At 50.0% G+C, this 17,791-nt stretch overlaps 1 protein-coding gene across 1 annotated transcript in view; it reads left to right on the forward strand.

Annotated features, from left to right (window-relative positions):
• Positions 1–17,791, forward strand: part of snd1 (staphylococcal nuclease and tudor domain containing 1) — a 193,844-nt gene that overhangs the window by 38,933 nt on the left and 137,120 nt on the right. Inside the window, exons 13-16 of the mRNA XM_056578800.1 lie at positions 853–953; positions 5,634–5,744; positions 7,827–7,899; positions 11,888–12,029. Coding sequence (XP_056434775.1) covers positions 853–953; positions 5,634–5,744; positions 7,827–7,899; positions 11,888–12,029 — 427 coding nt within the window. The remainder of the gene's footprint in view (positions 1–852; positions 954–5,633; positions 5,745–7,826; positions 7,900–11,887; positions 12,030–17,791) is intronic.

Genomic DNA, 17,791 nt, shown 5'->3' on the forward strand with positions numbered 1-17,791 from the left:
ACGGGAATTCTCCCATCTCTAAGTCCACGCTGTCCTTGTCCCGACCCGTCTCCAGATTGACACTCCATCGCCTCCAGGGGGCCAATCCAACCCCCCCCCCCCCCCCCCCCCCCGTCCAGTTTATATTGTATTCAAATGATTATTTTTGGGGGAACACAATCCCATAATTGTCTCGTGGCTGGTTTATGTTTTCCCTTCGGCTCTGCGTGTTTATTCTGGGATGTTGCGACGCGTGGGTCGTCCTCTGGTTGCCGTGGTGATGCCCTCAGGGTCCGCTTCTGCCACACGCCGTTCCCCAAGGTTTGTGCCCTGAATATGACCCTTTCTCGTGGGGTATTTGCGGGCGGTCGGATCCATTAACTAAGGCTCAGGAACGCCGGCCTTAGTTAATGGACCCCGTCCGCAATGCTGCACCCTCCGGGGGCGCAGACGTGTTGGAGCACACTGTGTGTGTGCGTGTGCGTGTGCGTGTGTGTGTGTGTGTGTGTGTGTGTGTGTCTCCACATGGCCTCAGTGCATACACACTGGTCCTCCAGGGAGATCTACAGTGGCGCCTGCCTGACGGGATGCACTCTGACTCGGGGTGACCTTGGCAGCTAGGACACACACACACACACACACACACACACACACACACACACACACACACACACACACACACACACACACACACACACACACAGTGATGCCACCCAACTCCATGCACTGCCAGCCAGAACAAACCAGTCCCCGTTGAGCTCCACTATATTTCCTTTTTAGTTTTGCATTCACTTGCGCCTATTTGTATCTGACCCCAACCCCCCTTCTCTCTGCCCTGTGTGTGTTTGCCCCCCCACCCCCCCCCCCCCCCAGGTCAACGTGACAGTGGACTACATCAGAGCCGCCACCGGGGCCGGAGAGACCACCCCCGCCTTCTCGGAGCGCACCTGTGCCACCGTCTCCATCGGGGGAATGTGAGTACCGCAGGGCTGCGATGTGTCTCACCTTTATGAGGCCCCTGGTTTATGAGGCCCCTGGTGTATGAAGCCCCTGGTTAACGGAGCCCCTGGTGTACGAAGCCCCTGGTGTATGAAGCCCCTGGTGTATGAAGCCCCTGGTGTACGGAGCCCCTGGTGTACGAGGCCCCTGGTGTACGGAGCCCCTGGTGTACGGAGCCCCTGGTGTATGAAGCCCTTGGTGTACGGAGCCCCTGGTGTACGGAGCCCCTGGTGTACGAAGCCCCTGGTGTACGAGGCCCCTGGTGTACGAGGCCCCTGGTGTACGGAGCCCCTGGTGTACGGAGCCCCTGGTGTACGGAGCCCCTGGTGTACGGAGCCCCTGGTGTACGGAGCCCCTGGTGTACGGAGCCCCTGGTGTACGGAGCCCCTGGTGTACGGAGCCCCTGGTTTACGGAGCCGCTGGTTTACGGAGCCGCTGGTTTACGGAGCCGCTGGTTTACGGAGCCGCTGGTTAATGGAGACGCTGGTTAATGGAGACACTGGTTTACGGAGCCGCTGGTTAATGAAGCCCCTGGACTCTGGCTCACGGGGGCTCAGAGTACTGTACAATTTAAAAACAGGCAAATATAGTTAAAACAAACAATTAAAAAAATAAACAATGCTCATATCCATTACATTGGGTGGTGGGCGGAGTGAAGGCGTATAGGCCAGTCGGAACAGGCGAGTTTTGATGGAGGTTATGAAGGTGGTGAGAAATTCTATAGTACGGATGGATAGCGGGAGAGAGCTCCAGCCGGGCTATTGCCAGACCAAGCTCAATCGTAGTTTGCACGTTGGTCTGAGGAGGCTGCTGTCCTTTTCTTCAGCACAAGAGGTGTGATCAATGGGCCTAGTTCAAATGACTCTGTACGCAATTGGCTGCTTGCCGTCGTTTCCCTGTCGTCTTTGTGTTAAACCAGCCAATCGTGCGCCTGGGGGAAAAGCAAGCTTGGTGATTGGCTCCCGCAAAAATGTATCGAAACTACAAAGAAATCTATTGCTCTTCTCCAGACCAGGGAGGGGCGAACTAAAATCGCCGGCAGAATGGGCAAAAGAAAGGGATGGAACAGATGTGGGGGCGATCTTGTTATAGAAAAATGGGAATTGTTGGTTTTATTCTCTGTGTACGTTGAAAAGCGGAACGATGGAGAAGTCTTTAGTGGGTGGTCACTAAACATACATAAGAAAAAGTCCTCCGATACGTTTCACGCCGCGACGCACGTCGGTATACCCAGAGCGTATCAAAGCGGTGGGTCGAAATGTAGGCCTACGCGTCGCCGAATGTGAACTCGAGTCTCGGAGTCGAGGGAAGTTTAGAATGCGCGTCGTCGTTTCCTGCATCCTGTTTTGCTGTAACGCGCAAAAAACTCCCATCAGCGAGAACATTGACAACATCCTGTGGATTATTTCTCTCGTACAATGTTGCCGTCTAGAAGGATTTGATTTCAGTACGAGGCAGTGAGTCACCCGATCTTTTTTGAAAACTCCAAAGTCAACTTTAGTTCAACCCCGATGTGCCGGAGAGGTTTGAGGAGAGTTTAAAGCTTGCCCAAACCAAGCACACACATAACACATTTATAACATAACAAAGCACAGGGCGGCCCAGCACAGCACAGCATAGGGCAGGCTGGTGTTGGTCGGCAGTGATGGCGTACCGAAGACGCGGGTGTGTCACTGGAGACCCATTGTACCTCCCCCAATGCCGGCCCACATCTGCAACAAGGCAAAGAACCCCCGGCTAGGCTGACTGAACGCAGGCCACACCGGCCCACTGCAGTCGTGACCAACTACACCAGCAGGCCTGATTATACATGAGATGGATCCAAATGAGAGGGAGTAAAACATTACATGGTATCCCTGCAGCCAATGCTCCACTTGAATGAACCGTGGAATAATATCGCTGAAACATGATCACCTCATAAAGGGTGTAGATATTCAACATTAATAACGGAGACTGTCTTTTATTTATATTTTACCATTTAAAAATGTCAGACACAGATTAATGTTGTGCAACTAGATTGAAAGCCTGAAATGTGCACGAAAGCGCACGTAGGCCTGCATTAACCTGCCATTGGGCCCTGGGGCTGAGAGGTTTCGTAGGCCCCCTGAGAGGGGATCTTACAATGAAGATGTGTTATTTTCCGACATTTTGCCGTTGACCGGCAGCTCATGATAGGCCCCCTGATCGTCGGGGCTTCAGCCCAGGTAAGCCCGTGCATTAAGGCGGCCTTGAGCGCATGTGTATGCATATACGAAGATTTGCCATCCGAAAATTCAGCTTCACGACGTTACCTTTGCAGTAAATTTTCTGCAGTTCTTGAAAATTCCTGAATGTTCTCCAAATGAAATGCGATGGAATATGTATGAGAAAGAGATCGGCTGAAGGGGCGACAGGCCGCCGAAGGAATAACACCCAGCTCCTGTCATCTGAGGCGCATGCTGTGCCCCCCCCCCGGCCCCTCCGTTGCACTCATTTTATTCTATTCAAGAACGGATTGTATACAATCACACCCCAGAATCCACCGCCAATCAAAGGACGATCTGTGACATTGGATTCACTCTCAGGCTGTTTGTGCCTCTTTATGCCTCTTTATGCCTCTTTATTCGTCGGCTCGGCCTGTTTCCACCGCGGCAGTAACGGTGGCCTCCGCTGCCACCTGAACACCAGCCGCGGGGTTCGTGGTGTTTTCAGCTAAAGTCTTGTCAGTCAGGGGAAAAAACAACCCAGTGCAGGTGTGTCAGCGCGGCAATTGATCTGAGTGAAGGGGATTTGTACACGCTGTTGTGTTTCTGCACGGCGAGGAACTGTTGGCTGGTGGCTCCGCGTAGCACAAAGTAATGGAAACAAAGCATTTCCTGCTGGCGAGCGCTATTAGATTGAGGCACCGCACGGCTTGCAGTACGTCTCAGGGCGACACCGTCACCGTGCACAAGACAAAGCCAGCCCGACGGATTTGCGGCTGCTCTTGCTGCTGACCTGACGAATGAAGAGCGTTTGCCGAAGACAATTTTTTTCCGGGCAGAAGTCGGAACTAGGTCACGAGCTCGCACGCCTTGTGTGGAATCGTTTTCCAGCATCTCCTGCGTTCCAGATCACGACCCGCCGGCTGATCCGAGCTCAAAGTACAGCGCGTGCTGGCCTCCATTGTTGTCCCACAGAAGACGCTAATCCACGAATGAATCGTGTTGAAGACTGAAACGCAAACCGTTGGTAGCACATAAAGAGTCCTTTTAATAGCCAACAGGAAGGACTTATTAGCAGGCAGTTCTGGCGAGCCACCCCCCCCCCCCGCTCCAGTGTTTGCAGTTGACAGAGCCACCCTTGGGCGCCGACAGAGAGGGCCGGAGATTGACAGGCTAACCGCTGTTTCTTTGTGCTCGAGCGTCAGACGTATCTTTCCCTTCTTTTCTCTTCACACACCATTGAATGGAAACGGATGGGGAACATGCGCTGTGTTAACGGACAACGCCGTCATATCTAACGGGGGCACCCGGCGGAGGCTAGCCCGTCTGGAAGTAATAAGGGGAAGTGCCTCGGAGCGGGGGGAGGAGGGGGCTGTGTTCTTGGACCCATCAGTGTCTCCGGCTGTTTAATTGGAAGTGCCTCAGGCACAGGTGGTGGTGGTGGTGGTGTTGTTGTCCGTGTCGTTGTGTCCAGTGTTGGCCGGATCAGCTTTGAGTGGGCCGTGCAGATTTGACCTAGTTGTATTGGCACTCTTCCAATAATCCCCTTTTGTAATGTTGTATTGATCCCAGTCTGAAACAATACCCAAATCAATGATGCAACACCGTTTTTAGTGATGCCTTATTGATGGGACTTTGATCACCTGTGATTTCTCTCTGAATCCTGATTCTTGCTTGATGTTGGCCAATTTAATGGAGGGGGAGCATACTTTCAAGAAGTGCTCCTGAATCCATACATGTGGACGCCTGTAGAAAAGGGAATTAATGCAGCTGCAAACAGCCCCTTGCCCGGGCAGGAATCGGCACAGACCTCCCACTACGATGCTAAAACATTGTTTCAGAGCTGATCAATATTGTGATTGATATGCAGCTAATTTCTGTGTGGTTTAAGGTTGGAGGTTCGGAGTCTTCAGGGTCATTGGTGTTTTTAGTTAAGTGGCATCCGCAGAGATTACATTGAAACTTCTGACTCAAGCGTTTGGACCATCTTAACCGTATGATGCAAGTATCGCGGAAGTAAAGGGTTGCATGTCTGTCTGCAACTCTTTTATCTGTAACTCCTTAGCGAGTTGCCATTCAAGAAAGTGTTACATCCTCTTAACATTGCAGCATTCTGAAACTTACCTTGGAAACGTAGGAGAAAAGAAAGCCTTCTTTCTCCCCCGTCGTGCCTGTCCTTCACAATCGCCTCACCTGGAGATTGATGCCTCGCAAATGAAACCAGATTTTCTCTTTCTCTCTGTCGCTCACGTCTAATGACAGATCCCCAGTCAGATGTTAACACTGAAAAAGTTGTACTAGTTCTTCTAATACAATTAAAAGATCTTTTTAAATCTGTCTGGGAGCATTGCCCTTCGCTTTCGTCTGCCGTCTGCTCCTTTTTAGATTTATTTTGTGCGAACATCCGTCTGAGGTTCAATCCGATGTGTCTTTCTCTCATGTCGGGTTCTCTTCTTTCTCCTCCGGCTGCAGAAACATCGCAGAGGCCCTGGTCAGCAAAGGCCTGGCCACCATCATCAGATACCGGCAGGACGACGACCAGAGGTCCTCCCACTACGACGAACTACTGGCCGCAGAGGCACGGTGAGGGTCCTGGAACACGCACAAACACACACTGAAGCATGCACACAAAAAGAATCAGAGGCACGGTGAGGGACCTGGAACACGCACAAACACACACTGAAGCATGCACACAAAAAGAATCAGAGACTCGGGTCAACCTTACACTAATTAATGTAAACGCTAATAATAAAAACTAAATGACACACACATTCCATCTATTTCCCTTTCTATCTTTCATCTATTACACACACACACATACACATACACGCACACACAAAATCTTCAGTCTTTTTCCCCGCTGCCATGCTGGTCGTTCCCAGACGTCCTATAAAGACGTCCCGTGGAACATTAGGAGAATATACGAGTAAACGACCTTCAGATGAAACCCGGCCTTGTGTAAATCCACACATTGATTCTGCCAACTCTGGCCCTACTATTTGAGTTGCACAATGTGTTTATCGTTTTGTTGTCGTGTGTGTTACTATTGTAATTATAATTCATATTGTTGTTACGAGTGCGGTGCCCGTTCACGACGTGCCCGTTCGGAGCCGGCCAATCGCCTCGCCTCCCGTATCGCGGCTTGCAGCTTTCCCGAAAGCCGCTCTTTCAAACGACTTCCCGCGGCCCTCAGCAATGGGGACGAGGACGAGTTGATCCAGTGAACGGTCGAGGATGGAAGGAGGAACATGCCTACCCTCAGACACACAGAGGAGCCTCGCTATCGTCAGGCTTCTATTGTCATTATTATTATTATTTGGCGGTGCTTCTGCCGTGATTCACGGCCCTTGGCCCTCCCGGCCTCGTTCTCCTCCTGACTTATCGTTCTCTCCGCGCGGCGTGGCACACAAACATGTAAACACCAAACTCGGTCAGTTCAAACGGCGAAGGCACACATAAAACAAGGCGGGCCCGGTGGTTTGTGTCTCTGTGTGCTTTCACGCAAGCACAGTTGGTTGTCTATTTATTTTATTCCATTTAATGCATTAAAGAACAAAGTGTACATGGATGGAGATGAGTGGGTACTCACACAAACACGTGCACAGACACGCAGACGCCAACACACACACACACACACACACGTGCACACACACATCCTGAGCTGCTGCAAGGTAAATCACAGCTGCACTTTACACTGGTCCTATGAATATAATTATATAGGGGTGCAGCGGAGAGATTTAATGCAGGCTTTATTACTCTGCCATAGATTAAGATCTGCTGGCTCTAGCTGGACCGGGTGCTCCCTGGAGTCCTGCCGGTACGGGCTCTCGGCCTGTGGGCTGTACCTTCCCTGCGTACCCTTTTCAATCCACTGCCTTTGGTTGCTTCTTGTCCTGTTTCACGCTTGCCCTTGACGCTTCCTCTTCCTTAATGGACGACCCTCTTCTCCCTCCGAGTACGGCTCTGATTGAACTGTTGCTGTCTTTCTCCTCACCTTCAGCTTGATGTGGTGGCTCTCCCCCTTTCTCCATCCATTTCCCTCTTTCTTTATGCATTTTCTTCACAAACAGGCGCTAAGAGAGGTCTGTCTACCCTATCTTTATCTTATGCTCCGTCACAAGGCTCCTCTCCAAACCCGGGCTCCATCCCAGTAACCCGGGGATGACATGCCCCCGTCCCCATTGGTCACCCCAATCTAATTCAGCCCCAGGGTCTCCTCGCGCGTGCCGATAATCATATCTCCTTACATCCGCGACCCCCCCCCCCCCCCCCCCCCTCCCCCCATCAGGCCATCCCAGCCTCCCAGTGCCATCCCAGCCTCCCAGGGTCATCCCTGCGTCCATGTCTCCAGACGCCCATTCCTCCCCTCACTCTTCATTCCCAGGCTTATTGATTACCGGAGTGTAATATCCCGGCCCGGCCCTTCCACTCCCGCTGTAATGGCAGTTACAGTAAAGGAGGTGATGGCGGCATTGGGGGGGGGGGGGGGTTATGAAACCGTATCCCACTTTGAGCCAGAATGGCTCCCCACTCCCTGGCGTTTTATCTGGTACATTCGGTCGCCCCAGACTGGGTTTGTCGCAGTCATCATGCCCCCATGGTGCTGAGATGGTGTTTGTGCTATAATGTGTGTGTGTGTGTGTGTGTGTGTGTGTGTGTTTGCAGGGCTATCAAGAACGGGAAAGGACTGCACAGCAAGAAGGAGGTTCCTATCCACAGAGTGGCTGATATATCTGGGGTAAGCTATTTGTGTGCGGCGGGTGTCTGTTATGAAATGCTTACCACGAGAGCCGGGGGAAGGCGACGGCGGGCACACACGCTGGCACACTTGATTCCGTGTTGCATTGTGGGATAATCGTCCGAGTGTTCCCCTGATGGAAGTTATCTGTTTAACCGAGCTCAATCGCACAGCGATCCCTGTTAGCCCCACCGGTCTCCGTGGTGGTACGCCGCAGACGTGCTCAGACATGCACAGCAGCACTGCTTCCTCCCAAGGCACTCCCCCCCCACCCCCCCCCCCCAATGTTAAGGCAATGGGGCGCCCTTTCAAATAATCTGTTTTTAAAGTGCGCTTTTAAATCACGAGATATCCCTGATATCAACTGCTAGCCAAGACATGAGTATCACTGAGGCTGATCGAATCTTCTCGACAGGGTATGTATTTATAACCGGGCCCGTGTTTAAAAACCGAAGAGGCGCTATTTGTGTTTTTTGTGTGTTTGGTTTTTTTAAAACTGGGCACAGAATAACCCATCGATTATTTGTTTTTCTGTGTTGTACTCGGGACGATTCACAGATGGGAGCTCTGTCTGAGAAATGCAAATGTTCAAACTTGACTCAAAATGGACCTGAATCCTTTTTCCTCTCCCATATTCTTTGATGCAATGTTATGTTCATTATAATGACTCTCTACCATGGGTGATACCCCAGCAAAACACTTTTTATTACTGCTTGTCACATCCAAGTTTCGCTGACGGGTGGTTGAAATATACTGGTTAACAACTAGGCCACCTTCTAGCTTGTGAAAATGGCAGTAGTTCCAAGCAAAATACATAATGTACGAAACTATATATTACTACCATAAAAGTGTGTGTGTGTGTGTGTGTGTGTGTGTGTGTGGCACAATTGCAGCAGCAATACCGCAGTATTATATAAAGAAAAACCCTTTCGTGTTTTTGTGATTCTGCTGTCACCACAATCCCTTAACCAGAGTAGTGCGTAGTCTACAGCATTATGAACGGCTGACTGAATGGCTGCTGTTGGACTGCACCCCCCCCCCCCCCCGATTCCTGTAAGGTCACACAGACCTCTTCAACTAGCAGCTACCCGCCGCGTTCCGACTCCCGAGGGCTATTTGGGCTCGTCAATCATTCCCTTTTTGTACTGCGTAGCCCAATAGACCTCTGTTCACCTGGCGGCCGCGTTGCCTTGACTCTAGGGTAAACCTTCTAGAATCGCCGGGGGAAACCATGACATCTAAATCAACGTCACCTGCCTCATGCTACCTGGGTAGAGGAATGGAACGAAGGACTAAACGGAATGCATCCAGTTGTCATGGTTTCCAAAGATTCCAGAATGTTAACCTACCGAACTCACCAAACATGGGCACTCGATAAACAAGTCATTGGAATAAACCAGTGCTTATTGTCGTCTGTCTCTTTAATATGTAACAGAGATACTAAGAACTATGCAAATCCCTCCTCTCCTGCACCCTTCTTTTGTCTGCTCGGTCTCTTGCGAGTGTGGGGAAAAGTGTCAACAGGACAGATTCATTACTGGGCCTTGCGACATGACTTATGCTGGTGAATTGATGTGCTGACTGGGCAAGCGTGCATCTCTTCATCAGTGGTTACACGACCCCCCCGTCTCTCCACCCCCTCGCTCCTCCTCCTCCCCCCCCTCCCCCCTGTCTTCCAAGCTTTGGGGAGTAGCCCTTAGCAGTGATGGAGAAGGCAGTATTTGGTGGGATGGATAGAAAGACAGATGGATGGACAGAAACCTTAAGTAAGATGTTTACTGTGCCACAGCCAAGGCCTCTAAAGTATAGTCATTGATTGTCGGCATTAAGACACACAACAGGTGTGTGTGTGTGTGTGTGTGGGTGGGTGGCCAGAATGGGCAGTGTTCCAATAAAATGGCTGCATCTCCCCCAATTCCATTCACATCCTCTCGTTTAATTTCCTCTTCAATTATTTTCTTTAAACCTTGCACACACAACACAGCATTTGGAGATAAAGTAAGTACGATAGAACTTCCTCCCCAAAACAATTCAGAGTGCACATGTAAATGGGATTCTTTTAGATGTCTTAGCTCTGAATTAACCGATTACAAATTCATTCATTTTAATTCCTCATTCCAGTTTTAGATGCCTTTTTAAAGTCCACTCTCTCAACATTCTCCACAAAGTGAATAAATATAGCAGCCTCCTCCCTTCCAACGCTGTACGTCAGGGTTAGCAGAGAGGGAACATGCAGCGTGGGCGCTGTGCGGTCTGAAATAGAGCACCCATGCGTCTCTAGATGTATAGTGTGGGCCTCTACAGTGGTGGCACCTGCGATATCTCCCTCCCTCGCCCGCTGTCTCTCCAGCATCCTCCCTTACCCCCTCGCTCCCTCTCAAGGTTACATAATGAGGTCCTGTCGTATCGGCTGCCCCGACTTAAACCTGCCGGCCCGCCCGTCGCCGCTGTCTGCACGCGGTCACAGACCCAGTGTAGGGGTGTCAGGCTGTGAGAGAGGCGCTAAATGCGTATTCTCCCCCGTCACCGACCGGTAACAGGCTTTCTAAGGCCCGGCCGCTCGGGGAAATCAAATGTTTTGCCGAACTATCGGTGTAACTCTCAACACAAAAGTATTCCGCTTTGTTTACTTTCTCGAAGTGCACGTTCTGCATCGACGGAATGATCGGCGATGATGATTCTTCGTGGGCGTTCGCGTCGTCTTTGTGATATCCGGCGTTAATCAGCGGGTGACAGCTGTACATTTATTACATTAGGACGTTAAAGTGGAGGCGAACACTTGACACTCTCAAAGGATAATTATGCAGAAATCAGCTCATGCACTTTCTCCCCTTTCCCTAAGAGGAATCAAACGTAAAAGTAAAAGCTGGAGAACATTGTCATCTCTTCTGAAGTAAATCTGCTATTCACTGCCGTGCGTAATGGAGCGATCGGCTGGAATGTCTCACCTGTCAGCCTCTCCAGGTGTTGAGATCCGGCAGCTCAGAGACGTGAAGCCATGAAATCAGGCTTCAGTGTGTCAGCCTGTAGCACAGCTCAATCCATCAGGCAGAGGGTTGACGGGGCGATGCCCAAGCACCTCCTATAGGTGCCCCCCCAATCTGCTCCACTGTTGATGTATGAATGGATGTGAGTGTGTGTGTGTGTCTGTATATGAAAGGGTGAATGGGAAGCAATATTGGAAAAGTGCGGTCAGTGCCCCGCAAGGTGAGCAAAGCACTATATTCCCTCTGTCCATTAAGGAAATGGACTCCATTAGAAAGGCTGGTACAAGTGTTGGAAGTAAAAACAACGACTTCCAATCTAAATGATGAGCTTTTACATCTCCCCTCGTGCACGTTTTGTCGTCCAAAAAAGTTGTCCTTGCTCCTTGGCGCCCTCGTACCTACCCCCTGCCCCCCCTCGCCCATCCTGATGTTACCCCTGTTGCCCCTCGGTGAGTCCAAACCGCAGCAGAGGACCTCCGCCTTCTCTCCGTCAACAAATCATCGTAAATGTTCCGACAGTAGCTCAGGAGGTGGAGCCGGTTGGCTGGTGAGCGCAAGGTTGAGTGACGGTGCCTTGCTCAGGTGTCCCTGAGCAAGGCACCTCAGCATACCTGCTCCTGACGAGCTGGCTGTCGCCTTGCGTGGCTGTCAGCGCCGTCGGTGTGTGCGTGAATGTGGGTGAATGTTAGGCGATATTGTGAAGCGCTTTTGAGTGGCCACGTTACTGGTTACATAAAAGCGCTGTATTAATGCAGCCCATCTACCATTTCACAGCCCACCTCGCGCCCAGCGCTCGTGCCGCTGACCTTAAGTTAATTCATCTAATTGGTCTCATCAGACTCTTTGCTAAGCATCCCCAGCGTCTTGACCTTGTCTCTCTCTCTCTCTCTCCCTCTCCGTCTCTCTCTCTCTGTCCCTCTCCGTCTCTCTCTCTCTCTCCCTCTCTGTCTCTCTCTCTCTCTGTCTCTCTCTCTCTCTCTCTTTTCTCCCCCCCCCCCCAGGAGACGCAGAAGGCCAAACAGTTCCTCCCCTTCCTGCAGAGGGCGGGCCGCTCGGAGGCCGTGGTCGAGTACGTCTTCAGCGGCTCCCGCCTCAAGCTCTACATGCCCAAGGAGACCTGCCTCATCACCTTCCTCCTCGCCGGTAGGTAGCCTCCTCCTCCTCCCCCATGCTTCAAGGTCCCACCCTTGGGTGTCCTCTACCGCCCCCCCCCCCCCCCCCCCCCCCCCCTGCTGCCGCTGAGTGGGCTGGGGCCCAGGGAGTGATAGATGGGCAGACACCGTGCCAAGAGGGCGTGTTGCTGCTCCCTGCAGGTCCTCGTGGACCAGTGTCGTTAGGAGGTCGAAGGTCGTCTCCACGGAAAATGATTAGCACTCACACAACAATAGACAATTAACACACGCACAGACACAAACTGAGCACGGGCTGGCACTGAAGCCTCGGTCACCCTTGACCTCCGACTCCCTCCGTGGGATCGCCCCCTGACCCCTGCCATGTTTGGTCCCATATAGACGTCAGGGCACATCTGTTTGGTGCTTTACCATAGCGGGCCGCCACGCATATACCTGGCTGCCCTCCCACAGTACTCTGACTGACACACACACACACACACACACACACACACACACACACACACACACACACACACACACACACACACACACACACACACACACACACACACACACACACACACACACACACACACACACACACTGTGATATGGTGCCAGGTTTGATCTCCCTCGAACTTGCCGGGAAACCATTTCTCGGCTATTCCTGGCTCAAGTGAACCAGCGCCCATGCCTTCCATTTTAGTATTCAATTCTCTCTCCTGGAAACAGATGTCGGAGAAGTCGCTCTGCGCATCTACGCTGCGGAGACTGTGAGATGTTAGCGTTTTAATATTCAGCGACCGCTGTCCTTCCCGGAGTCCTCGACTAGCTTTACAACGGGTCCTGGCGTGTCCGTCAATCTCCCTGGACATGCTGCAGGAGGGAATCAGTGTCAGGGAGAGACTGCCAAATGAATTTATTTTACGAGTCCTAGGAATCCATTTCTGCGATATGGACGAGGCTTCAGACTGAGTCTGGGCCCGGCACGCCTGCTGTGAAATACAGGCTCCTATCTCTCTGCAGATAGTGGCGGTCAGTCTTTTATCCCTGCTCTTTGACTCGCTCCTGACAGTGTATGCAGGGCAGTAAAATATTGCTGCTCTATCTGTAGCAGTGGGGAGATGATTTGCTTGTCCTCCCAGATGATGATGATGACAGCGGTAGTTATGCCTCCCAGAGCGAATGCTAGTGTGGAGACGGAGGAAACAAAGCAGGAAAAAAAATCGGGAACGGACAGCCTGATCCATCTCCATCCTGGTAAATCAACATGTCTCGTCGGGCAAGACAAACGTCGACAGCGGCACGATCATCACGCGTTCATGACGAGGGAAATAACACGATAACACAACGTCCTTCGGTTTTAATTTTGCGTTGCCGAGTTACGTGTGCGTTAATTAATCTTGCGATCTGTTTCCAATCGTCTTTCCAATGCGCGCGTAGATTCCCCAATCATTCTCTTTCCCCCCGACGGCCTTTGCCAGATGCTTTGACGCCCCCCCCCCCCCCCCCCCCACACCCCCACTTCTTTGGCAATAAGCAATCTGCATAAAATCACACAAGACGTTATGAACACTGGCTGGTCCGCATGGCATTATCCCTGGCAGTCATGGCTCATGGTGGCTATGAGCGCCCATCATGCGCTGTCGCTAACAATTGCTCTCATCCAAGGGAAATGTCAAGTGTGTTTGCGTGGACCAGCACTTATGTCGCCCGTCTCGTCATTTGATCAAAAGTATTTGCATATCACAATAAGCACATTATGCCCGATAGGCCCTGGTGGATTTGATTAAGGCTGTCCTTGGCAAAAAAAAAAAGTTATCTTGAGAAATTGGATGCGATTTCTTTAATACACTCATTTATCTGAATTTACACTGATGAATGCAAATCAGCATGATCTTGTATTTGTTAATTGAATTGGCTCCGGTTTTACTCCAGTGACTTTTCTGTGTTGCCGCAACCGCAGCCTCGCATGTTACAATGTGCGTCCTCTTCTGGCAATTAATCACAAAGGGGGTATTCGCGAGCGTGTATAAACAGAACATATTTATGTCGCTTTGGCAAGCGCTGCGCCGGCTTCCCGAGGCGGGACTTTAATGCAGGCAGGAAACGACTTCCGAGTCCTTGTCCACGAGCCATCTAATCTACCTCCCCTCCCTTATCTCCCGGCCGCTCATATCGTTTTCGTCTCTGTCAAAGTTATCTGCGCCGTGTTTCATTGGGCCATCTCCCAGCACAGGCCTGGTCTAAAACAACACCACCCGCGCGATAGGGCTGCCTTCCTGGCCTTCTTATCTCCATCCGCGCATTTAAACATTCTGTAGTGCTTCGACCAAAGAGCTTTCCCTTTTTAGATGCATCACGTTAAGTGTGCATACCCAGATGGGATCCGAGGCCCTTATCAATCAGATAGGGTTAATATAAGGAGGGAAACTGGGAGGAGGAAACACAGCTGTGTGTTCGGCCCTAAACTTCACCGTGGCTCCTCAGGCAGTTCAAATATACGAATATCAAAACGAAAGGCTTATGTCAAGTAATGTTGCTTAAGGAATCATTTATTAGTCATCATTGCAATAAGACGTCAGTACATCAGCCCGTATTGATCAGAATCGTATATTTGCCGCAGTGGGGAAATGAATGCGTTGGAGTTAATCCGGTAGTCATGCACGGTCCTTGGCAAAGATGCAGGCAAAGTGCGTTACTGGGGCAAGAATCTCAAAGCTGTGTTCTTTGAATAATGGATGATTTGTGCCCCATAGCTATGCACACAGAACGTCAGAAAATTCAATCTTAATTTCTCCATTTCATTCTGTTTAATTTAATATTATATCAAATGGTGTATTATGTTCTACAGATGGCTATGTTTTAGCAGTAGATATACAGTGCACATTGTATCTAAAGTAGGTAATGGCGATCTGCAGATTAGAAGGAGCATTTGTCCTCTGCATTTAGACCTGTTGGGGCTCGATGTGGCTCGGGAGGTAGAACGGATGGGCTGGTAACCGGGAGGTTGCTAGTTCGAGTGCCGAGGTGTCCCTGAGCGAGAAGCCTCACCCTAACTGCTCCCGATGAGCTGGCTGTCGCCTTGCATGTTTGACACCGCAGTCGGTGTGTGAATGAGTGAAAATTGTAAAGCGCTTTGAGTGGCCATTGGTGAGAAAAGTGCTATATAAATGTAGTCCATTGAACAGTTGGCAATATGCAAAGGCCTTCACAAGTTTATCTAGTCCATTTCACACATTGAACCAGAGAGAAACAGAACTTCTAGCAGAGCTGCTGGAACATTGGGGCATTCACACACATTCATCCTACTGAGAAAAACATGGTTAGATCTCTTGACGGGTTCAGATGTGGCCATTACAGACATCCTTTGTTCCCTGGAAAAGGTGTGAGGACATTTGGAAATCCATTAAACATTCACCTTATTCTTTATGAATGCACTCAGTGCATGCTTTATCTGGTAGTTTTCTTTCCATTCCTTTTGGGAGATTGCCCAGTATGTTACAAGGTCTATTCCAGGAAAATTGCCAAATCATCCTATCTGGTGATTTTTAGTGTGGTAAATTGTTGGACCATTTCCGGATACATCTGCATGTGTAAAAGGGTCTTATTTTTATCATTTTTGGCAGTGCAACTTGGATCGACTTCTATGCCAACAGCATTTCTGCCCAACCAGCGGTCCATCATCTCTGTGTAGCTACAGTTTGTTCTCGAATAAAGTTTTCTCTGGAGATAAACAATATGTCAATAATGTACCCCTTTTTTTCTTTGTTGCAAAAGCCATGGGAGGGTTTTATTTTCCTCGTTGAAAACACCTCCATGTCCTCCCTCTGACCAGTCTCTGGTTTTTCCCTGATACTCCTTTCCCGACCCTTTCCGGACCCTTTCCGGACCCTTGATATTTTGAAACAAAGAAATCGTGAAAAGGGATGAGGAGCACACGGCTGTTGGACAACAAAGACGAATGAGAAAAGCCCTGAAACTTGAAGGGAAAGCCCAAAGAAGAAAAGAGGATTTCCTTTTTCCGCGTTTTTTTTTCTTTTTATTTCCTTTTGACCCTCTCTCACCAACTTCCATTTCCTGCTGTTCAAACATTTGTCAGTTCCATGCCAACTGCCTTTGTAGTTTCCAACGGTTTCTGTTTCCTTTCCTTCGCAGAAGGTAGGAAGGTGGCATGGCTTTGATTCAGATTATACCCTCGGAATCCAACCCCATGTTTCCATGTCGGGTCAGGTGAAGGAAAAGGGCCATTTGAGAAGCATGTCATTATTCAAAACACGAATAGCGTTGGAAACACGAGGCATCAAATAGATCCGTCTGAGGAGAAGGAGGCGGTGAGTGGTAAAGCAGTTTAAGGCGAAGCAGTAGCAGAGACATTTAGGACTGGAGGTCAGTTTGAAAGGAGGGTGCCCGTTACGTCAGATAAAGGCGGTACAGCCGTATACGTGCGAGTACTGCAGCATCATTCGGCTTTGACAGCTTTGATCTTGATTTTAGACGGGGGGACGGGGGGACGGGGGGGCAGGGGGGGCGAGGTGTGCTTTCAAAGTTGCTCAGAAAGTTCCAGAGAGCGATCGTCTGTCGTAAAGATTAAAGCCCTGTCGTTTGGACACAAAGATGTGGGCTGTCAGTGTGTGTGTGTGCGCGCGTGTGTGTGTGTGTATGTGCGCGCATGTGTGTGTGTGCGTGTGTGTGTGCGAGTGTGTGCCACCTGCGCGGGGGAACGGGACCGATTGCTGAAGACTGAAGGATGACAGGCGAGTGGAGCGCGAAACATTCCACCGGTAAAGAAGCTCACTAGTAAAATAAAGTCTGTGAATATTGGGGAGGGAAGAAAGAGGGCGATAAAGAACGCCGCCACGGGCCGTTACCGTGGCGGACCGCACATTCCGCTTGATGCGTGGTTTCCTTGTGTTTGAAGGTCGACACTGCGCCTCATTCGTATAAATTCACGGTCTTCAAACCGGGGTTCCGGAGCCTTTGTAGCACCTGCCATACGTGGGTAACTCAATCTGTTAGTGCTTTCACCTTGGGCTCTTGGATCTGGTATGACGATAGGATCTTTCCTTTTCAAGTTGACCAAGTTATACATGGTCAACTTAAAATTGGTATTTCTTTAGTTGTGTTGAAAGAGAAAGAGTTGGTTTTATAAGTTCAAATAAGGGTGCTAAATCCATGGTTTCTGTGAGTTTTTAAATGTGCACATTATTGACCTCATGTCGATATATGGAAATTTGGAGCTGACAAAATACTCAATGTTTACGTCACGCTGAACTTTGGCGCTTGGTTTGCCAGCTGGCTGTCGAAGAGAGGGAAGGAACGTGGATAGCTGTTGAGAGGAGGCCATTGTAAGGAGAAGAAGACATCAAAGGTCTCGGCGCGTAACACAAGATGGAAAAATAGCATCTACATATAGCTCTACATATATGAATGCATCAATGTGTGATCTTGGCACGCACATAATGGAACCAGGAACATTTTACCATATGCTCTCCATGTTCAGTAGCGCGATAATCTCCATAACAAAGAGTTTAACAGGTACGAATGTACCTCAAACGAACAACTCTTATCTGTCTGTCAAAAAGTTCTCTTTTAATTTTATATTTTTTGAGCATTTTCGCTCATTAGTGAATTTTGGTGAGGAGGGGTAGAAAGGTCAAGTCTGTGCGATTCTCATTCCGTGCCGGTTGAACCAATACCCCATGTAATTAAAAATGAGACTTCGGAGTGTGATAAGTTATTTAAGGGCATTTCTTAGTGTGCAGACTCAGAACTTTTTTTCCGGATGACATTG

Source organism: Gadus chalcogrammus, chromosome 19 (assembly GCF_026213295.1).
Source record: "Gadus chalcogrammus isolate NIFS_2021 chromosome 19, NIFS_Gcha_1.0, whole genome shotgun sequence".
Lineage (NCBI taxonomy): Eukaryota > Metazoa > Chordata > Actinopteri > Gadiformes > Gadidae > Gadus > Gadus chalcogrammus.